This window comes from Pipistrellus hanaki, assembly GCF_964339955.1.
Source record: "Pipistrellus hanaki genome assembly, chromosome: 14".
Classification (NCBI taxonomy): Eukaryota; Metazoa; Chordata; class Mammalia; order Chiroptera; family Vespertilionidae; genus Pipistrellus; species Pipistrellus hanaki.
Window position 1 is genome coordinate 34,559,690 of NC_140516.1, and position 24,450 is coordinate 34,584,139.

General features: G+C 50.9%; 1 protein-coding gene across 29 annotated transcripts in view; it reads right to left on the bottom strand.

Moving 5' to 3' along the window:
• Positions 1-3,065: 3,065 nt before the first annotated feature.
• The window catches only part of SORBS1 (sorbin and SH3 domain containing 1), a 210,874-nt gene continuing 189,489 nt past the window's right edge, over positions 3,066-24,450 (bottom strand). For 22 of the 29 annotated variants that reach the window (XM_084903988.1, XM_084903984.1, XM_084903994.1 and 19 more), the window contains 3 exons: positions 12,059-12,117; positions 8,959-9,071; positions 3,066-6,321 (listed from right to left, as the gene is read on the bottom strand). In XM_084903988.1, coding sequence (XP_084760114.1) covers positions 6,254-6,321; positions 8,959-9,071; positions 12,059-12,117 — 240 coding nt within the window. In that variant the 3' untranslated portion in view covers positions 3,066-6,253. Of the gene's footprint in view, positions 6,322-8,958; positions 9,072-12,058; positions 12,250-12,832; positions 12,893-22,529; positions 23,295-24,450 lie in introns of all 29 variants that reach the window. The other 7 variants (XM_084903990.1, XM_084903998.1, XM_084903997.1 and 4 more) reach the window with 3 other exon arrangements.

Consider the following 24,450-nt stretch of genomic DNA (forward strand, 5'->3'; position numbering starts at 1 on the left):
AGAGGCTTGTGAGGGGTAAAGAATAGGATGACATGGAATCGGCAGGGCACATGAAGATTTCTTCTGTGCCACGGCTGCTGTCTTGGCTCTGACATTAGACTGAGGAAGGACATAAATCTTTTATTGAACTTTCGATATTTAAGCACACAGTAGGTGTTTATCAGACGGTTATCACTCTTCGTATCCCAGGAAGTCACTCTTGCAGACTTGTCCCCTGGAGGCAGCAGAGTCTGATGAATGGAAAGAACTGGCCTTGGAGTCAGACTGAAGCCACTTCCTGGCTGTACACCTCAGGCCGAATTCCTGAGTCTCAGGTTCCTACCTGTAAACAGAGACAAGAATACCTGCCTCACAGGATTGGCAAGAGCCACGAGAAGGTGTGTGGAAGGTGCTGGTGTACAGGAGGCACTGGAATAGCTGGAGAGCTCTGTGGTGGGCCTTGCAGGTTGCCTTTCAAACATCGCTTCTTCCTCCTTCTGACAGAACTCCACTGTGGTCTGGGCACCTCCTCCTCCCAGACGAGGAAACACAGGCTCAGAGAGCTCAGCTGGCACTTCTGAGGTCTCACGACCTAACAAGTGTCCGAGGCAGCGGGTCTTTCGAACCAGATCTTCAGACTCCCAGCCCACTGGCTCCCGAATATCTCTTGTTTTCGGAGGCAGTAGCACATTTCTCTGACACAACAAGGTACCTGGCACCAGAAGTTCTAAATTAGAGCCTGTTTCTCCCCAAGAGCAAGAGACTGAAGTCACATGGCTTCTATGACCCAGACTCAGAAGCGACACACCCTCTCTTCGGTCACAATCTGTTCGCCCTGCAGGCCGACCCTGACAGAATGCAGAAGGGGCCACTCCGGGCTGTGAGTCCTGGGAGGTGAGGAGCGCTGAAGACTTTCTTGGAAGCTGGTACCACACGTATCTTAACATTTTTGTGAAAATAGTTTTGACTTTACAAGTCTCCTGAAAGGGTCCGAGGGCTGCAAGGGGTCCACAGACTGTCCTTTGAGATCCATGGACCTCGATACGTTGAGCTCTCTCTAAAATTGTTGCCACATGACTTATGCTACTGCTCTGAAGAGGAGTCTCAGGTCCACCTCTCTTTTGCAGAAGCATATCAGTTTGTCAGATCTCACTTGAAAACAAGTTTTCCGGAGAGATTCCATCTAGGCAGCATTTTGCTTCTGCTGATGGCTGAGTGAAGGGAAGAGTAGTTATCTTCCAGGACAGACATCATAAACTAACGGTGTCACATGGTCATTCATAATCTCATCAAGGCCTTTTGCATCTAGGGTTCATCTTAAACGTTTTTGGATATTCTCAATCTGAACCACCTTCTTGGCTAATCCATGCAATAAACTACCTGCACCAAGTAGGAACTTAACAGGAGGGCCTTTGGCCCTGTCTGCAGTCAGAGAAATGGGGGTGCTGCTGCTGCATTCAGCAGGGGAACGTGCAGCCAAACAAGATCAGCAACCCCCAGGATAAGACAAATACCAACAGAAACTTTAAAAAAAATATATATTTTATTTATTTATTTATTTATTTATTTATTTACAGAGAGGAAGGGAGAAAGTTAGAAACATTGATGGAAGAGAAACATTGATCAGCTGCCTCCTGCACACCCCCTACTGGAGCTGTACATGCCCACAACAAAAGTACATGCCCTTGACTGGAATTGAACCTGGGACCATCCAGTCCTAAGCCAACACTCTATCCACTGGGCCAAACCAGTCAGGCACCAACAGAAACTTTGTCTCTAGATTCCTTCCTGCCTAAGGCTAGCTCCAACTCCCCTCTTCCCGGTGACGTCATTCAAGAATGGTCCGTGGTGTGTGGTGTTAGGTTTCTACCACTCTTCATTGAAAAGAGCCCACATACAATGGATTCTTGGCCTCATATTACATTGTGAGAGATCTGAGACCTGAAGGAGCGCCGTGTAGAAAGAAAACAACAGAGGGCTGAGAACCCAGCGAAGATAGAAAGAGGACTGAGAAGGGGCCCATCAGAGAAAAGGCAGGCGAACCAAGGGACATTTCGTAGAAGTGGATAACGAGCTAATTTTAATTGGATGGTGCGGAGATAGACACTCCCGTGGACTTGGCCTAGAATAAAATCGGCATTTTTTGAGGAAGGCAATTTGGCAGAATCTCAAGATTTGAAATGTTCCTGCTCTTTGAGCCAATAATTGTACTCAATGCACCATTGTTTGTTGTGGTAGAAAGCTGGTGAGACTTTCAAACATTTGCATCATCAATAGGGGGTTGGTGAAATATGGAAACCTGTCCCAGTTCCACTGGTAAGGGGATAAAGACCAGGCAAAGCGTTTGTTTACAGACTTAGGTATGTCCCGTGTGCAGAGGAGAGAGCTTGGAGGACCACACATCGGTAGTTGGCACTGGTGACCTCTGTGGGGGCAGCTGTAATTATGGAGAACTTTCACTTTCTAGGTTTAATTTGATTTAGAAAAACCAAGTGTGTGTCATTTATTGTGCCTCTGGTGGACCAAATCAAGACCCATTTAACATACTTCATAATGTTTTCCTTTTCCTTTTAAAGACATATGCATTATTTCTGTAATCAGAACAAATAAAAACACACGGAAAGAATGGAGAAATGGTCAATGATAACTCAAAGAAGGTCATGAAGTTAGCTTACTGAGAAGAGAATAAGGGAAGAAGAGGTGTCTTCACGGAGTGGGGTGGGAGCCAGATGGCAAGTGAGTAAGAATGAAAAAGGAGCCCCATCTGATGTGCCCCCTGGCACCAAAGGTCATCAGTTCGATTCCCAGTCAGGGCACATGTCTGGGTTATGGATTCAACCCCTAGGTAGGGAATGTGTAGGAAGCAGCCAATTGATGTTTGGTTCTCATCTCAATGTTTCTCTCTCTCTCTCTCTCTCTCTCTCTCTCTCTCTCTCTCTCTCCCCCCTCCCTCCTTCCCCGCTCTCTATAAATAAAAAAATAAAAAGAATGAAAAAGAAGAATAAGAAAAATCGAAGCAGTGAATGTAAGTCTCCTTTGGGAAGGTTGGCAAAAGGAGGAAGCAATAAAAGGTAAGAACAACTGGATACCGCGTGGTTCTGAATACAGTTTATTAAATAATATGTACAGCAAATGTGGTAATTCAACATCTTTATCAAATCAACCCACTGCAATAAGGAAAAATAAACGACAGGAGAACTGTGGCTGCACAGCTCGTGCTCTCGGTGTGTAATGTAAATGGCAGCACTTTAACTGCGTACGTATAATGGCAGTTACTCTTCTTCTTTCAGAATATAACCTTTTGCTCTTTTTTATAGTAACCTGTTCCAGCAATAGGACTTAATGCTACTTCAGATAGCTAGAACTGCCAAAAAAGAAAAAAAAGAAAAAAGAAAGAAACCAAACAAAAAACCCCAACAAACTCAAAACCAAAAAACTGAGTTATAACTGAGATTATAGTTACTACCTTCTCTCCCAGAAATAATGATTATTTATTAAAATTTTTAACTTTACAATGGCTATATTTGGGCTAAAAATCTGCCGGTGCGTTATGTAGAATTCCTTCACTTAAATAAAAATGCAAAAAACTTCATGACTTCCTCATTTTACTTCCCTTCAGTTGCAATTTTTAAAATTATTTTTCTATACAAAGTAGGTACATGGGCTATACAAAGTTAAATGTACATATTTACAGTCCCATGTAAGCATATGGCTCTCTCCTCTGGCTTTTCCCAGGGAGGCTGCACAGGAGAGGTGGTTCGGGGCTTGCCTGTCCCCAGAAGTGTGGCTAATATATCAAAACTGTCTGCGAGGCATGCCGCCTGCTCGCTGAACTTGCTATTAATAAACCTGTATAAACATCTCAGCATAAAAATAGGCATTTTATCATACTAAATGTCTGACGACAAGAGAGCATTGGAAACCTTTGTTCCTTGTCTGGTGACACATAGGAAGCTGAAGTTTGATGCAAATTTGAACACATGATTTTATTAAAGACGGGCAAACCGGTGAGGCATATCTGGGTTTCTGTTGATACACAAAGGCGGGAGGCTGGCGTCATATGCAAATGTGGCTTTACAAATTGGTTTTATTTTCTAGCTGTATTTAAAGAGGTGTTCACAATTACCTACGGAATCAAGAAGCACCCCTCAGAAAACTATTAGATAAGATCATGATATTAATGGTTTGCATCTAAGAAAGTCTGGGAAACACATTAGCCAATACAAGAATGACATTTTCAAACGGGTGAGAGGCTGCTGGCCGATGCATGTGCTCTATTCCCTCAGAGTCAAGTCACAGTGCCCTGGGCGGAGAGGTGGGCCTCCCAAAGCAACAAGTCTTATTTAAGGAATTTCTACCCAGGAGGCTCCTCCATCTTCCTGCGTCCCCACCCCACCCCACCCCACTCCACCCCACCCCCACCATTAGTTCTATAGTCTTTTCCCTGGGGATTAAGGCTCTGCTCTAGTTAAAAACAAACGTCTCTGGGAAGAGGTAACACATTCCTGTATCAGTCATTTGCACTTTAGTGTGAAGAAGTCAGCCAGCAAGATTTGAAAAGAGGACGGGGGAGAAGTGAGGGCACTGTAGCTGTCTGATGGGGGGTGGGCAGCCGGTGGGATCCTAAGATGAGTCGTGGAGACAGAAGTGGAGGCAGAGACACTGAAGACAAACTTTGCTTACTTCTAAAGGCTCAGATGTTGGGACAAGGGCGCTGGGCACGTCTGAGCTACAGGCAGAGAGCCGGGGCTCCTGCACACACTCTGGCACTCGGAATTGCTATTCCTACTTGTGGCCGGATGTGGATTTGTGGAGAGGGTGAGAGTTTGAAGACTTGGAAACAGCTCCAAGTATGTTCAGTCATAAAGTGCCCTCAGGCAAAGGTTTGTCCAGCATCCTAGTTGTTTGTTCAACAGTGAGCTCATGGGGACAGAAATACAGTACTTTCTAGGATCCCTCCAGGGAAATTCATCTCTTCCTCTCTCACACCCTTCTTAGCACATTTCACAGTCTCTCTTGAGTGAGTCTTTGTGTGTGTGTGTCTGTCTGTCTCCAATCACCTGAGTCCCTGGCAGGCAGGGAATGGGCTATTTTTGTCTTTCATTCTCCAAGGGGTCCAACAGAGAGGCTGCCTGGACAGAGCTGTGACCCAGGTGTCTCAGGGGCTTCGCCCCTTAGCTCCGGCCCCCTGGGAGCAGCAGAATCACTCCCTCCCACCTCGGGCCCTGCATCCGCACCTCTGCTCTGAAACGGAGCCTGGCCCGGGGGCACCAGGACTCAGCCTGGGGGGCTCCCTTCTGAGGGGCCCTTGAACTCCTGTCGGGATGCGGTACGTCTCTGCTCGCTGCTGCCCGGCATCCAGTGTCTATCCGGGTGTGCTAACTGAATCACTGAACATCTCCATCCGAGTTCTCCCTGAGAACAGGCCTATCAACCCCACACTGTCCTGGCCAAGAGCAATCCAGAAGAGAAAGATCAGCAACGGCGTCTGATCAGTGACACTGCCCTGAAAGGGAACACCTGTGGAAGCCAGTGATCCGGGAAGGGGCACAGGGATGTGACCTCAGGAGCCACAGCGCTTCCTGACCTAAGTCACTCGGACACACACATGTAACTGTCTGCCTGGCCACCTGCTCCCACGGGCAAACCTCCCGTGCCCTTCTGTCTGACACGGGGGTCAGTGGCAATGCCGCAGGCTGGGTGCGCATGCTGGGGACGCCCAAGGGTCACCTCCATTTCCCCACTAACCTCAGCGGGTCCAGGGTGGGGCCTCCACCACCGTCCGGGGAGGACCTCGCAGCCCAGACTGACCTCCAGCGGCGCCGATGGTTCTGGGGGGCCAGCGGGCGCGGGCGGTGGGCTGGGGCGGGGGTCTGTGCGGAGCCTTTGGAGAATGGCTGGGGGTCTGCCAGGGGTTTCGGGCAGCTTCGGGCAGGTGAGGGAGGCGGCAGCAGGAGGCATTTCTGCGGCCACAGGTCAGGTTACCTCAGACGGGAGCGGAGGGGAGGGCTGGAGAGGCTCCCGGAAGCAGCTAAATAAATACAGATTTGCCTCATTCCTTTCTGCTCAGCGCATGGTTCGGGCCTGTCTGATACGCGGTAAGCTGAGACAAGCCCGGGTTTTAAACACAACACACTTCTCTGTCCCGCTCTTTTGCTTCGTTCTTTATCCACTGTATTACTTTTCCTACTGACGCAACTTTTAAATCAAGAGACCAGTTCATGGGTGATGCTTCATCCTCCAATAAAAATCACCTCTGCGGGTTTCAGTCTTCTTACAGATACAAAGGCTTTACATAGTTGCCTGGAAAAGTACCAAACTGCCTTGTCCTTCTCGAAGTTCCTATAAAAAAAAACACACGGACAATGAGAAGACGCCTGTGTGGGTGCAGAGGCTGGAGAGCGCCCCCTGCAGCCGGCAGTGCAGCATGCGCTTCTGCAGCACTTCCCCTATCCATCCCACTCGGGCTCAGCGTCAGGCTGGGTGGGCGTGCTAACACTCCTCTTTCTAGTCAAATGAGCTTCTTTTCAGAGAGCTTAGGTGACATTGCCGAGGCCCCACAGCTTAGCAAGCACCAGGGCAGACTTGAACCCAGGCCTCTGACCTCCAGCCACTGCTCTTCCCAATGTTTCTCTGTTTTGGAAGAATGGACACATCTCTCCAACACAACTCACTGGGGGATTTACAATTTCTCAAGTGCAGGGTTTTGGAAAGCCCAATGGATAGGACCCCCATTCCTCTCCTAAGCCTGCCGAAGCCCCACGCTGACTCCCAGCCTTTGGGACCAACCTTAGGAGGGTTCCCGTTGAGCCAGGAGCAGCACACGGTGTGGGAACAAAGCCCTGCCTGGGCTGCTCCAGACCCCTATCCAGTTCCTGCCCTTGGGATTCTCTCTGGAGCGGCGCTGTGCATGCGTGTGTGTATGTGTGTGTGCATGCGTGTGTGTGTGTGTGTGATGCTGTGCCACATTACCCTCTCATTAGCAGACAACACAATCTGAGCACTGCTTCCTTCTCCCTGTTGGCCTGGATAAGGCTCAGAATCCTGCCGAATACCACCTTTCAAGCAGCCAGTACCAGTGGGTTGGAGCTGTCGCCCGAAGAGAAACTTCTCAGATAAAAGTGTGTCACAGCGACTACCTGACCCCCTGGGGGGAGGGGGCGTCAAGAAGGCGGGAAGGCCCAGAGCTGGTGAGTGCCTTGCCTTATGGACAAGGAGAAGGAGCTTGGCTGGGTTACTTTGTTCGAAGTCTGAATATTGGGTTACTTTTGGAAGTGTTTGAGGAATTGAGGAATCTGAAATATTTCCTTTTCCAAGCTGCCGGGATGCCCCGTTAGAGAACTGGTGCCCCTCACCCCACCCCAGGCTCTGGTGAGAACCGTAACTGCTTCTGGGAGAGCAGAGGTTAGCAGCGCAAATACCTGGGAGCTGGGCTCCAGCGCGGCAGCCACGGACATCTGCCGAGCTCCGAGCTGAGCCGGCCGCCCCGGGACACGTCACCCGACTTCCAAGGCTCAGCACAGAATGAAGAATGTAAAGTAGCTCACAGTGTTTTATACCGATTACATGTTCCAATGATAACATTTTTAATGCACTGGGTTTAATAAAATATATTAAAATCCACTTCACTGGTTTCTGTTTGTATTTCGTACATGGCTTGTATTATGTTTCTACTGAACTTTGCATTAGAAGAGCCATTTTCAACTTTTTTCATCTCATGGCACACATAAACTAATTACGAAAATTCTGTGGCACACCTAAAATATATATTTTTTGCTAATTTGCCAAAAAAAAAAAAAAAAAAAAGGTATAATTTTGAATCATTCACACCAGGCGGCTATTGTTGTGTTGCTGGTATCATTTTAAAAATTTGACAATCTAAGGGAAAAGAGGTCAGTGCCCCTGACTAAGTAGTCAGGAACTGCATGGTTTAGACATTCCTGTGGCACACGGGCTGAGAATCGCGGCACTGTGTACTGCTGACTGCTCAGCTCTGGTTTCCCTCTGAACACGGCACTCGAGGTAGCGCGCCCGCAGGCTTCGGGGGGCCTGGGAGGATGGGCGGCTTCTAAGAGGCTGGTGAGGCCACGGCCAGTCTTCCTGGCTTCCTGTGTACTAGTCTGCTGAGACCTTGCTGTTCTTACTGCCCCAGCCCTGGCATCACTTTGCTTTGGTAAGCGTGTGCAGAGATGAGGAAAGAGTCTTTGGAAAGAAGATAAAGGCAAAGCCATTGTACAAGAGGAAAACGGAGGGAAAGTGAGCCGGTGACTCCCAACTCATACTCACACCTCACAAGAAGCACAGAGGCTTGGGGACAGGTGGGCCGGGGTTCAAACCGGGGCCCGACTATTCGCTGCCTGGGTGGCCCTGGGCTATGGACTTAATCTCTTTGGGCCTCAGTTTCTGAATCTGTGAAATGAGGATTAGACTTGGCTTTTGGACAGTTTGTTGAAAGACTATCAATAAGAAAGTATATCAAGCAAGTATCTGCTTTGTAACAGAATTTCACTTATTCCCCTATTTTATAAAGGTGGATCCTTTGTTTTAATTAAGCAGATTGCTTTGATTAAAATTATTAGAAGGCTGGAGTAGATAAGATCTTAAAATGTTTACACATACGTGTGTGTTTCATGGTAGAGACCTAGACTTGGCCAGATTTTCTTGTGTTGTTTCATTAGAGTTCAAAAAATAAAATTTCCAACAGTTACAGGCACAATAGAAATACAAACAGAACTTAATGAATTTGACAAGTGCCCTCCCATGCATTTGATGCTGGCATGTTTGAGCTTTAGATACAACACTAATTACTGCCAGCCACACAGTCTCGAGAGCAAACATGAACTGTGCCCAGCACTCACAGTGGTCCAGGGACCGAGAAGGCTTTCTTCCCTGCGGGGAATCTGGCTTTTGCACGGTTTATTACACCTAGTTGTTCCCTCAGAACATGGCTAGTAAGAGAAGCGGGACCAGATCACTTACCAACAAACCATCCATCGTCACACTTTTCCATGACATCAACAATATCTCCATCTCGGAGTTCCAACTCATCATCGTTCTGTGGTATATAGCTATATAATGCTTGGTAGCTAAATCTATCAATGAGGAAAAGGAATATTAAGTGACTGATAGGATTAAATAAGGACCTTTTTAAAGCCATTTCAATTAAATCAACATTTAGGTAGTGTTTCCAGCTCATAAATGGAGAGAAAAATAAGGGAAGGGCTGGAGAGGCATTTATTGACAATTTCTCTAATGACTTAGCATTGGGGGAGATCCATTCGACATCTATCTATCTATCTATATAAAAGCCTAAGGTACTGTCTGACTCTTTGACCGGTAGCTATGACATGCACTGACCACCAGGGGGCAGATCCTCAACGAACAGGCATGGAAACATGGAACAGACTGATGAATTTCAGAGGGAAGGGGGAGGGAGGAGCAGGGGAAGAGATTAACCAAAGATCTTATATGCATACTAGAAGTCTGGTGCATGGATTTGTGTACCGGTGGGGTCCCTTGACCTGGCCTGCAGGGATTGGGCAGAAACTGGCAGTCTGATATCCCCCAAGGGGTCCCGGATTGTGAGAGGGCACAGGTCAGGCCAAGGGATCCCACCAGTGCATGAATCTGAGAATTGGGCCTCTAGTCAGATAATAGGCAGGGATGGAGAACTTCTGAGCAAGTCATGACCAATCCTTTTCCTTAGTTTCATTTGGTTACCATAACGGAGGATTTTGTCTAGATGTCCTCCTCTCCTTTTAAATTTAACCAAGGCTTTTTCTTAACATGGGATAATTTATATAGGTTATTGAGAATAGTCAGAGGTTACTGAAGTCCAGAGATAGACATTATATTCTGGTAATTTACATTGGCCCAAGGCAATTGTCATGTTATAAAATTGTCATATTTATATGAAATATATTCCAGTTGCCTCACCGTTTAGCATCCACCAACAGACATTTCATTCATTGTTTTAAAATACGCATGTCACTTTTCTGAAACTATTGAAAGCCTTTTTTCCTACCCCAGTGATCTGGGGGTTAAGATTTTTATTTAGGTGGCAGTTGGCTTAAGGCGATTTGGGGTGTGCTGCTCTGCTTGTTCTAACAGCAACCTCGGAGAAAGCTGGCATGAAGCCTGGCATCTGCTTTGGCAACAAGGAAAAGCTCCGTTTTCACTGAGTCCTTTGACAAATAATTAAGACGCATCCACTGCACACCAGTTCACAGTTCTGCTCGCTTACTATTTTGAAACACAACAGTAGCAGGAAGAACTCTGCCCTGAGCCAAACATCTACCATTTCCAGCAGATGCTGTGATCTCCAGTGTGTGAGCAAGACAGACTAGACCCAGGGAAGCGAAGCCAGAGCCCAGAACAAGAGGCTCCTTCTCCTCTGCCGGGGCCCAAGGGGCAGCTTCACTGTGTGTATTTATCTGAATGGGCCCGACTTGTGGTAGGTGGATCTGCCTGCCGGAGGGTCTCTAACGAGGACTCAAGAGAGGCCACAGATTTCAGTTGGCAAAGGAACACGCTTCGCTGTTTCTGTTTGTGCCTGCTGTCTCCCACCCAACCTGGCCTCCTTGGAACGCCTGCTCCCCTTCACCTCCTGGCTCAGCTCTGGGAAGTAACTTCTGATGCTGCTTCCTGCTCCATTGCCAGACTACGGAGCGCGGCTGGGAGTCCCCCACCGCCTCTGCCTCTGTGCACAGGGCTCGTCACACTGCCTCGTTCAGGTTTAAGTCTCTGGACCCCCTCCCTCCTGCTCTGTTCCCACCTGGGGGGAAGGGTCCTTCTGGTCATGCTGAACTCCCTTCCCTGGGCTGGTTCCTTAGCTTCTGTGCTCTCTCTTACATCTTTTGACTTTGTCAACCCCATCTGGTCTGGTACAAATGTACTTACGTTTCTGCACCCTAAAAATACCCCCTCTCTGTCTACTATTCCTCCATCTAGAGCCCTTTCACCCACCATGGCCCTGACTACCAACCCTTTCTGAGGAGGAGTGTGCTTCCTCCTCTCTAACTGCTGTCTCCGCCGTCACCCATGATCGTCTCCAGTTGCTGAACAGAACACCTGGAGGTCACGTCTCATTTCCTCCCACCTTGGCCGCTCTGCAGCAGGAGGCACTGCTGACCCAACACCATGCTCCAGTCTGCACAAGGGATCGCTCCTAGAGTCTCCTCTCTAAAAGACTCTCCCGAGTCTCCTGTGGCTCCTCTGTGGCCTTAAAAAGTTGTTCTCTAAGGACCTACCCTCATTTCCCTTCTCGCTCTGCCCAGAATCTCCTTGGGTCACCTTGCATGTGCCCCTGGTCACAACACACCCACTCAGGCCTTGGCTCAGGCCCCCGTCACTTCTTGCCTGGATTAACATCTCCTGACCAGCATCTTTGTTCCTCGCCTCTGAAATCCACCTTCCACTCCGCTACCAGAGTTATCTCCCAAAACAAAACAGAATCAATATCCTCCTCATTTCCAACCCTCAGCTGACAGCCTGCAGAACAAAATCCACACATTTCAGTCACATCATGGATTCTACAACCTGGGCCCAACCTACTTCTTGAGCTTTGTTTCCTCCGTGGACTGTGCCCTGCCGCCACATGGGCACCTCTGAGGTTGTCCAAGTCCTCCCTGGCCCGTGAGGTTTCCTTAGCCGGGAAGACCTTGCTCTAGTTTGTCTTTCAGTGCTTATTCCAAATCCCCTCCCTCTGGGAAGGGAGTTACTCCTCTGTGCTTAAAAGCGGAGACAGAGCCAACATATTGTTTTTAATGAATGGATCAACTCTTCACTCAGTTCCAGTCAGAATTAATTTCCTTCCTCTATTCCCACAACACTAGGAGGGAAGCCCGTCAGCATAGCCCTCATTTGTTCTTGGAGAGCAATTCATTCTTTACCTGTCTTTCTCCCAGTAGGTCATGACCTTTATTTACCTGCCACCTGTTCTCACACTGGCTGATGGGAAACACAAAATTCTCAGAGAAGCTAGGAGTGAGTCACTCATACCCCCACCTGGCTGCCCCACAGCCAGTCAATGACCCACTTTCTCAGCCCAACAGAATTGCAGTTTGCCACATGTACTTACAAATCTTGTGAGGCTTGACTCCTGTCTGGGGTGACTCTTCGCTGCTGGGCTTGAGGTTGCTGAGAAATGATTAAAGATGATTTATTGTCAGAAGGGGGTACCTTGTGATGGAAGTCAAAGGGATGAGAGACAGTGCTGCAGTAATGAACAGACTTTTCGGCAATGTTTATGATCTCATTGCACACTGCTTCCTGCGAGGTGGCCCCGAGATATCCAGAAACCCCCATAAAACAGTCAACATGGGGACAAAAAAAAAAAAAAAAAAAAAAAAAGAAAGAGAGGAAGAGATGGAACATTCCAGACGAAGCACATAAGTCCAGGGAAACAACAGAGTTGAAGATCCAGGTTAAAAAAAATAGATATTCCAGTAGTGGAGTGCAGGAGGGATCCAGGCGTAAGCATGGAAAACAGGTAAGATACAGAATTCAGAATTTAGTATGAATATTAAAAAAAAAGGTAGCAGCACAAAAGCCTGCAATTAGTGAGTAACTGTTACAAACAGAATAACTTCAGGATAGAAATGCAAGGATGTATCCCCGATCATGCACTAAGACATTGATTTAATCCCGTATGGAGGCAGAGGGGACATGGCATCTGTAAATTCCTCTGCTTCGGTGAGAGGGAAGGGGCGGCCTCACACCTCTCTATGGCAGTAGCCACTTATAATCCTGTAACTAGTGGCTGAGCGTTAACCAGGCAATACTTCCGGCTGTACTCTGGAAGCCAGTAAGGACTCTCTTTACAAAAGCTAGTCTTAGTCAACAGGCGTCTTACCACATAGCTCTTTTCAGATTCTGTGAGATCAGGTCCTGCGCTCAATGAATGATGAGAAGGCTGTGATCATCAAGCAAATTATAAGGGAGACATTTTAGCAGATGTCACATAGGAAAGAATTCAAAATAAAAGCATGAGCAAATACACGTACCACACCATCACACTCGATGACACCGGACACTCGTAGCCTAGGGCCACTGAGTCTCCATGACAACACGGTGGGTGCACAGGAGAAAATGCAATGTACAGAGTTAGAAGCAAGCATCCAGGCGATGAGATGGGAGGCTGAGACATGGCTGCAGGGAGGTGAGAAGGACAACACAGGGCCCCCAGAGTGGAGGACGGACACGGAAGGGCTGCCTGAAGAACAGCTGCGTCCCTCCGCTACCACGCTTGGTCCCCTTGCTCTCCGCTGCCCAGCATCTATGGACGGGCTGCTGGACCGAAGCCAGTTTCAGTTACCTCGTCAATTGCTGGCAAAGCAGGCTCACAAAACTACTAGGCACCCCACATTTCAGTGCTCACACACCTGAGTAACACAACTGTTCTGGAAAGAGCTGCACACGACTCACTCCAGCTAGTGTGAGAGGAGTTCAGAGGTCTCACAGAGCGGGCGATCATGGTTCTTTAAAGTGGGTCTCCCACAGCAGAGGCCAGGCTGCACCGGAAGGGTATCTGAAATCATTTCCTTCCCAAAGGACTCAATCTCAAGCTCCAGGGAGTCTCCCCAAATAAATATTTGAAGAGTCATCCTTGGAGACATCCCCCAGGCGACTCACCACCATAGCACTGAGCCTCCGCATCTCCAGGGAGACCTATGCTCAGCTCACTCATTTCAGAGAGGCCCAGAGAGGGTGAGGGCTCCTCGGGGGTCACACAGTGAGCTAGTGGGACACTTGGTTCCTGGGGTCATTGACTCTCCCAGTGTACCTTCCCTTTCATCCCTGGACCATGTCCCGCTTTCCCAACTGTGCTCACTGACCTTATCTTCACGGAGTCCAGCAGAAACCCTGGAGACAGGCAGGGCAGGGGTTATCAATCCCGTTTTCTTTTAGGACCCAGAGAGCTATGGTCAGCGAGAGGCAGGGAAAACTGCTGGGTTGCTCTTCCCAGCCACCCCTGCCCCCTCCTGCTTGGTGCCACTGACATGACCTTGCCCTTATAGGCACGCCCTGCAGGACCCACATCCATTCCAGGCACCAGTCTACCTTCCTGTCCCACCAGCCTAGGGGCCCAGGCTTCACTGCAACAAAGGTCACCAGTAGTCTACTCGGTGGGCTTTCACACAGCAGCAGAATGAAACTCACTCTGGGCACCCGGAGTGGGGCATACCTGCAGGCAAGGGGAGCGAAGGGGACACTTTCTAAGAGTAAGAGCTGTCTGTCCAGCAACAGCAGGGGCTGCCTCATGAGTATGCTCGGCCTGTCCCAGCAGCTGTCCGAGCTGAGGCTGCGCTGACATCACTAGCTGGGATACTGCTTCTCAGACTTTCACATTCATGGTCTATCCTGGGATCCTGTTGAAAGGCAGGCTCCCGAGGGGCACATGGTGTGTGTGTGTGTGTGTGTGTGTGTGTGTGTGTGTGTGTGTGCGCGCGCCCGTGCGCTGCTCCACAGGCTGCAGAGGCGCTCAACTATCTGACACTGATTCTCGGTGCCAGACTGACATGGGTCGCACCTCATAAAAGGAAAGTTCTCATACAAATAAAAATATTTCCCAACTCCAGCTGGGGGCCTGATAACCTCAGGTCACATGCAGACCAGAGAGAATGTGGACAATCTTTCAGAGTAGTCTGCACAGTTTAAGGAAGTCCCTAGCATCTTTCAATAGACTTAATCCCAAAGTGGTGACTGGAATCGATCATCCACAAATAGTTGGTGAGTCAGAAAAAAGGACTGATATTCTGCTAAACCCTTTCTTTAATAAAGCATTTTTATAAAGCAGCTTTCAAAGCACATAAAAGTCCGAGCCCTCATCTGACTCATGCACTAACCTAGTGACATGGGGAGGGCAGAAAATGAAATGTTAAGGTTCAGGGAAGCCTGAGAGCTTGACAAGGTGGCAAAGCCCCTGAGACTGAGCCTCTGTGTCTGATCGCCAACGACAGCCCCTCGAGTCAGGAAGGGAGCTGGTACCACTGGCGCACACCCAGCTCAGCCTCTTCAGAGACCAGTGTGGACCTTCTCTTCATTACCTTTTCAGCATGTGAAAGGTGCGATGAGCACTAACGGCACCATCCTATCCCCAGGCCTGAAAGGGATACGGATGCCCCACCTTCCTTGGTCTCAGTCCTATCCAAACCAGAAGGCAATCCTCATCATAACCTTCACATCCAAACACACTTAACATCTGGACACACTTAACGCATCTCCCAGAGGTAGGGACGATCTGGTTCCTTATTTATCGTGTGTGGAAAAATACAGGAAGAAGGCAAGATAAACATTTATCTTACTAGTGAGGGAGAAGGCAAGATAAATACTTACCCTATTAACTAAGATTCAATTTCTTTCCCTTTTATAAAAATATATATTTCTACTGTTTTTTTTTGAGAGAGAGAAACATCAATGAGAGAGAATCATCGCCTGCCTCCTGTGTGTGCCATTCTGGGGATCAAGCCCGCAACCCAGGCATGTGCCCTGACCGGGAATTGAACAAGTGGCCGCCTGGTGCCTGGGTCGACACTGAACCACAGAGCCCACCAGCCAGGCTCAATTTCTCCCTCTTGGAAATGCTTTCCTTATACTCTTTCTCCAAACCTATGCCATCCAATATGGTCACCAGTAGGCACATGTGACTTGGCCAGGATAAAACAGACAATGGATTTAAAAAATAAAGTACAAAGTAAAGAATGTAAAACATCTCAGTAATCCTTGTATTGTTTATATGTTAAAATTAATCTATTTTGATATATTGGGTTAAATAAAATGTTAAAATTAATATCACCTGCTTCATTTTATTACCAGAAAACTTAAGATTAACATTATGTTCCCACTGGACAGTGCCACCCTGATCCCTGGTCCTCATTGTCTGCCTTATTCAGGCCTAAAAGTAGATACACATTCTCACAAGGACCTCATCCAGGGTTAAGAATAAAGAGAGTATTATCTCATGCTAAGTGCGTGTTGAACTCTTGGAGATGCAGTGAAGTTTTTCACATGTTTAGAAAACAGCAATTGGCCCAACACATGTGCGCGCACACATGTACACACACACACACACACACACACACACACACACACTGCATTCCCCTCCCTCCCCCATCAATAATAGACAGGCAGTAGAATCAGATTCAGAAACAGCTTTGCTTTCCGATTCGCACACATACACGCCAAGCACCTCTCTTGGCGGGAGGGCTGGCTTCATTCTTCCCGGGTGAGCAATCCTGCGGCATCCTTGCCCCGTGTCCCTGCTGCCCTTCTCGCTCCCGTTCACGCAAGTCCCTCAGAAATCTGACCCTAGCTCCCTGGGACTGTTAATCCCTCCGGATCCACAAAACACCTGGTGCTACTGTGGAGCCACCAAGCACCTTCTTCCAGTGTTCGGTGTGTGCCAAAGCCCGAGGCCCAAAATAACGGTCCGCAGGCTAAAGGACGGAGGAACTCAACCTCAAAGTGCAGGGCCCTCCCAGCAATACCTGCTCTCCTAACCGCCTGGGCCCTCGGAGACGGTATTCTTCTCCTCATCTCAGGCCCCATGCCTTCCCATCCCTTCATTTTGGTGACCTACCCTGGCCTCCCGGGGGGGGGGGGGGGACGACACTGGATTATGGATGAGAAATCTGGCTTCCAGGTCAGGCTCTGATACCAATTTGTCATTTGAACAAAATGCTTAATTTCTTTGGAGTTCCAGTTCTTAGTGAAATCAGAGGGCTGGACAAGATTTACATCCATGTCCTGTGGCTGTAATGTTCCATGACTGGGGTGTAAGCACCCTACGGTTGAGAACTGGCTGAAGGGGACAGCACCCCACTCATCGCCCACTGAAGACGACAGTAGCCCCCGATGTAGAGGGGGATCTGGCCATGTGGGAAGTGAGGGGACAGAAGGTTTGTAGCTCCTGGCACACCCTGGGCAAACTCTGCCAGAGGAGTAGGAAGCCACGAGTTCTCGGGCTCCTGGGTTTTGGCTCTAGGACACCTAGAGCCATCCTGCAGTCCCCCTGCTCTGTGGCCCTCCCGTCTCTGATTCCACAGATTCTCCTGAGCAAATGATCCCAGCTTAAATATAAAACCAGTGACAACCAATTAGTTCCACTGCTTGCCACCTGGACTTCATCTCCATCAGATTCCCCCACAGATTACACATTAGCTCTGTTGTAGGGTAAACCTGATGACAACACTCCCATGCTCAGCCACCTCTCCGAGTCGGGAATGTGGACTTCTGTTTCCTTCCCAAACAAGTTGAGGAGTAATGGTAAATGGCACTCAGCCATGAGGAAACCAAACGCATGACGCTTCCCAAGATGAAGGCTTTGTACTCCGGGCGGGAGAGAATAAGGAGAAGCAGGGATTGGCAGAGTCAATAAATTTCTAACTTCTGGATCCACGCAACACAAAGTAAGGGCTTCTCTCATCACCTACGTTCTTCTCTTCCTTCTTCCACCTTCCTCTCTCTGGTCGAACGGGGTAAGGAGGACAAAGTACATTACCCGGACCAGCTATTTTCCCTGTTACATCAGTATCACACAACGGGTACTTATTGGGTTTAATTACGTGCTCGGGGCTAGGTGCTTTAGTCTCATGGCCTCTCATTTAATCGTCATAATAATTCAACAGAGTGATCGCCATGGACCCCATATTACAAAACTAAGACCCAATATGTCAGAGCTGGGAATTTGAAGAGCCAGGATTTGAAGCCCGGTCTCTGGCACTCCGAGTCTTGCACATTCCACTACACCCTGATCTCTGGAGTTAGAGGGTCTGCTGTCTACCACTTCTCCTAACACTTTTCAGGGGAGACACTTCAACGCTGGGCCTTAGTTCCCTGTCTTAGATGCTGAGATGTTGGTTGTTTGTGTAAGAACTTGGCCAATGTCTCTCCGCATCCTGTAAATTGTTAAATGCCCTCGGCACTGAGAGCTCTCCCTCCTGAGGGAGCCGAAGGGAAATGATTCCCATTCTTAGTTGGCTATCTTAACATTTTAAATTTCCTTTTGGTCCTCACAAGGTGCAGCACAAGCTTTTCCTTCTGGTTCTGATGTCTGTGCCCAAAGCAGGCCTGTGTCTTTGTTCTTATCTCTCTGGGACTAACCTAGTTCCCACGTGATAAGGGATGTTCCAAGCCACCAAAGCACATCATTCTGTCGTCAGCCGAGCAGCTTTCCTTCCTCTAGGCCGCAGTTCTTGCATTTCTCAGACAGATGCTTTGAGGACACGCAGCTTTCCTGAATATTTTTATTTTTAAATGTCACGCCTTCAGATTTTATTGTTTGACTGGCTTCCTTCCCTTTAGGAACCAAACTGACATCACAAAAGTGTGTCACTTTCCTCAGACCTCGGCTCTCTCATCTCCTCATGGAAGTCAAATCGATTGGGGCTCTTAACCTGGGGCCCATGAGCTCCCAGGTGGCCTCAAGTGAGGCTCTCTGGAAACTTCACGCGGACTTTGGATGTTGCCTGGATCCCTGGCTGACCTCAGATTCCCACAGGTTCCAGACCCAGAGGAAGTTAGGAGTCACTGAAATAGGCGATCTTTAAAGATGCTTTTAAAATCAGAAATTCCACGAGGCTCTCACAGGTTATAGGAGCTCAGAAACCAAGGCTAACGTCAGTCAGCAGACAGGGCCCTGGGTTGGGGACGCTCAGTGAATGTCTGCTGATGCTCATGAAGGTTTCCGAGAGGCCCTTCCCCTGTACCCTCTGGCCTAGTTGTTCTAAACCTGCTTGGCCAAAATCATGCCCCTCAAATCCAAGAACCTGGTTGATATTCTTAACTCTTGGGCCTTTTGTGTGTATGTTTTTGTCCAATTAAGCTGTCCCTCAAATAATAAAAGGGAAAACTTTCACTTTTCAACTGAGAAGGTCTGAATGTCCATAATAAATGCCATACTTTACATTTGTCTTGCTTTTCCTTTCAACTGAAATTCACCTAGGACTTTTAGCTAATCAAGACCAGCAAAGACAGAAAGAACCCTAGTTCTCATCTGAATGTTTTGTTAACATTCAAACTGGACTGGACTGGAAAGCCAGAAGCGGGAAGTGACTCATCCAAAGACACACAGGCTGATGGGAGCTGGAGCTGGAGCCCAGCATCCTGTCTGCACAGCGCGACTCCCCTAGGACTCTGATCTCCCCAGGCCCCTCCCCAACTTGGCCCACCTCCTTCTGCTGTTCAGAGAATACACACCTACACACACGAGGGACGGACCTGTGTGACATCAGTTTGGGAGGCTACAAAGGGGGGGGGGGAAGTCACAGGGAAGTGTTCGCACATCTGCAGAGCTGGGGTGGCAGGAAGGAGTGGACAGGTGACTAAGGGGAAGGAAAGCAGTAAAGCAGGGACTTAGCACCAAAAATGGAAGTTTGACGACCCAGTTGTAAGGGTCACATGACCGTGAGGAAGCTGACTAGCCACATTGTGCTGACGAATGCCGGCCGAATGCCCACCGTGGCACCAAGGAGCCCCTCCACGCTCTGCTCCAGCCTCCTCTCCACACCACCCCCTCTCCCTGCCTGCAGACGTCCTACGGGAGCCCCAACCAGGAGCTCGCCACTCCCTGTACCCCCTTCACATCCCCACCCCTGGGCTGTGGCAGGCCCATGTGCTTGCCGTGAATGCCACCCTCCTGCTGTCTGCCTCCCACAGAGCTCCCAGGTCAGACCCCACCTCTTACGCAGCCTTTCCAGATGGCCCTCCCCCTCCTGGTGCTCGTCATCTCTCCGCACCCTGAACCTTCCGAGGGAGCTGCTGTGTGAGTCCTCCTCTCTGCATTATAATTACTGTGGACATGCCATTTCCCCCGTGGAGAGCACACACCCCTTTAGTTGGGGGTCAGTCATCTTTTATCTTTTCTTTCATCCAACAAGTATCCATGGGGCGCCTTCCATTTATCACGCGTCCCGGACTCCCACCGGAGGTCTCTCACTCTCCCTGTGACCCAGACGGGCGAAGGGGCAGATGCCGGAGAGCTGAAGACGTGCCCCGCAGGGAGGTGCCGGGCTGTGGAAGCACAAGGCCAGAACCTTTACTCCGCCTGCAGGGAGGGAGAATGTCAGGAAAGCTTCTGGAAGGACTTCCGAGTGGAGAAGTGCAGGCAGGTGGCTGCGCCCAGGCACACAGCAGGGATGCTGGCTGCTGTGCACACAGCCCCGCACAGGGCCGCGGAGCCTAAGGGACGCTTTCCCCGGAGCCACAGGAAGCGCCCTGGTGATCTCCCCTCTGTCTCTCTCAGACTCAGCATGGGGCCTGGCCATCCCTGATGCTTGGATGGAAGAGAAATGATCACAGCGTTTCAGAACATCGCAGTTTTAATGCTCTCGGGCAAAATTCCCTCTACTCACTGGTCAGATACACTTGAACTTTTGGTTCAGCTCCCACAGCAGAAGAGTGGCCGGCAGTGCTCCTGGTGACACAGGCTGGTCTGGAGCACATTTATCTCAAGTGACTCAGCCTGGGCTCGCACCACCCGGACGGGCCACCAAAGAACAGTGTCACTTAGTCCTTTCCATCTTGAGCTGTCACCCAGAGGGCCCCGCGAGGCAGGGAGCTGCTTTTGAAGGACCCCGTTTCCCCAGTGGAAGGGGCTGGGAGGGCGGTGTGTGGGCAGGAGCCCCTTCCCCACAGCCCTCCCGCTCTCATGGGGAGAAGGCCCACAGCCTGGGCGCCACATGGGAGAGAGGAGAGAGGGAGGGACAGGAAGTGGTCCACTGGAGGCCTGGAGGCCACCAAGAACAGAACATCAATTTTATCAAGCCTGGCCTCCGCATGGCCAGCTCCTCCTCTCGTCTTCTCCGTCAGGAAGGGAGAGGGCACACCCCCAGCCCGGCCCAGGGCTTGGCACCACGCATTTCCTGTGGTGCTGGGCCCAGAGGCAGGTCGCCGTGACTCGCTGCTGACAATGACGAGTTCTCCGGGCACCACGACTGACCGGAACGTTTACAGAACTGTTCCTGTGTCAGACATTCAATTCTGTCCCACCAGCCGCTTCAGCACGTCTCCCCAATGAGCTATTCTTTCCTCCCCGGCCGCACCCTTTTCTTCCCCAGTGAACACACGCTCCAGGAGCGCCTGCAGGCTCAGCCTCCCCAGGTGCTGCTGTTCCCCTCAGGGCCACATCCACCCGGTGGAGCCCTCCCTGGGCCAGCCACCACACCTCCTGGTTTAGCCTCACAGCCACCCCAGTGGGGAGGGACCGCCTTGCACAGGAGAAGCCTGCGCTGGGAGGTTCAGTGGCTGCCAGTGTGAGGCTGGCCTGGTGGTTACACTGCCTACACTGCTCTCCCACAGCACACGGCCCCTCCCCCTGCCGGCTGGAGCTGGAGGTCTGGCTTCTCTTGCACTTGGGTCTCTGTGGGCTCCAAGGGCCCCTCCATTACTGCAGTCCTGGAGCTGCGACCCAGGATCTTGAGGACAGGGATGGAATGACTTCTGCCCCCTGCCCCAAGGCAGTGTCTACAGGTCTTGAGCAAATATTTGTTGAGTGAAAACTGAAACTTCAAAGGGAAATGGGGACACCAGGTCTGAGATCAAGCATCATACACAGCAGACAACAAACTGTTTGGAGCAACATCGTCAAGAATTCCATTGGGTGCTAAAGACGTTCTAGAATGTTCTCAGTTCCAGAAGCAGCTCTAGGTCACCCGGGATGGGTGGCTTCCATTTACAGAATGCTGACCATGCTCTGCCCCAGCCCCTGTGCTAGCACTTCTCACACGTGACTTCCTGGAACCCTCCCGACCACTCTCTGAGGTAGGTGTCATCAGGTCCACATTAAAAATGGGGAAACTGAGGCTCTGAAAGGGAAGTAAGTCCCAAGTCACTAGACGTTAGGAGGTAAGCAGGCATCCACACCTGATTCTTGGACAGCTGGGGTACTGAACAGCAGGGCGATGAGAATCCTGATCGAACTGCCACGCTCACCTCCCCCCCAACACCAAATTCTCAGCGTGCAAACACCCTGCAGCCGCCTTGGTCCACACTCGGAGATCTTTGCAGCTGACACGGACAGAGGAGAGGACAGGCACGTGAGGAGCTGGCATGCCCATCCAGGGACCCAAATCTGGACGCTCCTCGCGAAGCAAAGCGCCCTTGTTCGCGGTGAACAAAGGCCTGTGCACCCAGACAGACAGGACGCGGACCACGGAGGGCACGGCAGTGCCACGGAGCAGTTCTCGCACAGAAGCAAACCACACTGAGCACACCGAAGCCGGGTTCGAGCTGTTAGTCCGAGCAAACCGAGCTGATCTCCGCAGCAGGGCTGGGCGGGGGAGGCTTCCTTCCTTCCCAGGGGCTGGTGCGGCAGACGGGGGGGCTGACTTTGGAATCCCCTCCAATGGCCAGAATGGAGTCTGTCTTCTGCCCCTGACTTCCCAGCCCTGACCCTTCCTCAAGGCCCCCTGTTCCCTCCTGGGTATTTCTGCTCCCGAGACAAGCAAGTGGGTCTCCCCGGCATCACGCGGCCTCGGCAGGCGGCCGTGGGTGAGAGGTCTGGCCCGCCTGCCGATGGAGACGCAGGGCACACACGCCATGCTGCAGCCTACCTGGCGCACACCGCGCGGAGCAGCCTTCGGCCCGGCCTGCTCGCCACCTGTACGCGGCGCCGTGTGCTCAGCCTCCCTTCCCGGGAAAGTGCTGCCCAGGGCCTGGCCGGGCTGGCTCTCCGCGGGGGCGCAGAGGTCTGAGGGTCTCTGTTCGGTGCTCAGGCACCTGACCACGTCTGAAGGTTTCAAGCAGCTCTTCTTAGAGATCGTGGGTCCGCCTGGGCGCCTCTCACCTGCCTCCCTCTCTGCTTTCCTGCCGTACTGTCTGCTTTCCTCTCGCCATGGGTCCTGGCTGCTAAAGGCATTGCTAAGCTCCGAGATGACGCTATCGGGGCTCCCGAGCAGAGGCTGGGAGAGGCTGCCCTGCGGGAAGCCTGGAGGGGGCCTGTGGCTGACACTGTCTCCGTTGACGTGAAGGGAGGCCTGGGCACCGGGCACCGGGGAGTAGGCTCGGTGGGGGGCAGGGAGGGCCAGTGGGGAGACGATGGAGTGGGGGGTGGAACGACCCGACCAACTCGAATGGGGGAGGCTGAGGGACAGGGAGGGACTAGGCCTTGTCAAAAAGGCAAGGTGGTCAGAGTAATAGACAGATGCCTCCGGCAGAGGAGGCAGAGGGGGGGTCAGGGCCAGGGGACGCCGGCCTGGGACCCCCACGGTCAGCGAGATCCACTCCGAGGTGACAGCCTGCATCTCAGGGGACAGGGCTCGGCGGGGGTGAGGCAGAGATGAGGAGGCTGGCAGGATGAGCTTGCTATGACTGGGAAACTTAAAAAGAAAAGAAGAGAGAGGAAAACAAAAGGAAGAAGCACAAGGTAGAGTCAGCTTAAGGAAGAAAGGAGGGAATAACCACAGGGACACGCGGAGAGGCTGAGATGGAGAGAGCGGGACATGGTGTCCAGAGGAAGCTGTCTGCTTAGGTTCGGAGAGAAGCTGGGATGTGCGTGTGCGTGTGTGTGCACATGTGTGCATGTGTGTATGCGTGATCATGTGCAGGTGGGGAGGGTGAAGAAGTGAGTGGAGTGGGGGAAGAGATAAAGGAAAGGGGTCCCATTGGACACTTACATGCATGCCACCTGGTCTGCAGAGTCACTTCCAAAGGGACACACTGGAAGCTGCCTGTCTGCCCCACCAACCACCTGGGCAATTGAGGCCCTGACCCAGAACCAGGGCCCTGACCCAGAACCGAGGCCCTGACCCAGAACCAGGGCCCTGACCCAGAACCGAGGCCCTGACTCAGAACCGAGGCCCTGACCCAGAACCAGGGCCCTGACCCAGAACCAGGGCCCTGACCCAGAACCGAGGCCCTGACCCAGAACCAGGGCCCTGACCCAGAACCGAGGCCCTGACCCAGAACCAGGGCCCTGACCCAGAACCAGGGCCCTGACCCAGAACCGGGGCCCTGACCCAGAACCGGGGCCCTGACCCAGAACCAGGGCTCTGACCCAGAACCAGGGCCCTGACCCAGAACTGAGGAAAAACGATGACTTTCCACTGCCCCGGCCTTGCCTGGGTTTTATTCTCTCCAGAGGGCTCAGCAAAGAGCCTTCCAGAGAGGAGAATGAGCGGGTGGTCAGTTTATAGTCTCACTTGGCTATTGTCAGGCAAAACATCGAGTTGAAGTCCCTGTCATATAAAGTAGAATGTGCTGCATGATCTCGCACCCTATGCCAGCACCCATCTCCTGGGTCAGTCCTGAGGATCAGAGAGGAGAAAGTGACAGGGAGGAGAGGAGAGAAGACCATCCACTGTCCCCCGGCCCGGGCCTGCGCTCCTTCTCCTGTCAGCCCAGTGGCTGCAGGCGGGGCTCTGGCAGGAAGTGGCCCACATGCCTCCCCCGAGCCCCAGGTTCTCATTCTTCGTGGCTTTGGGGAAGTGGGGATTTGAAATAATTCATGTTTTAAAACCAGTTTGCTCATAATGA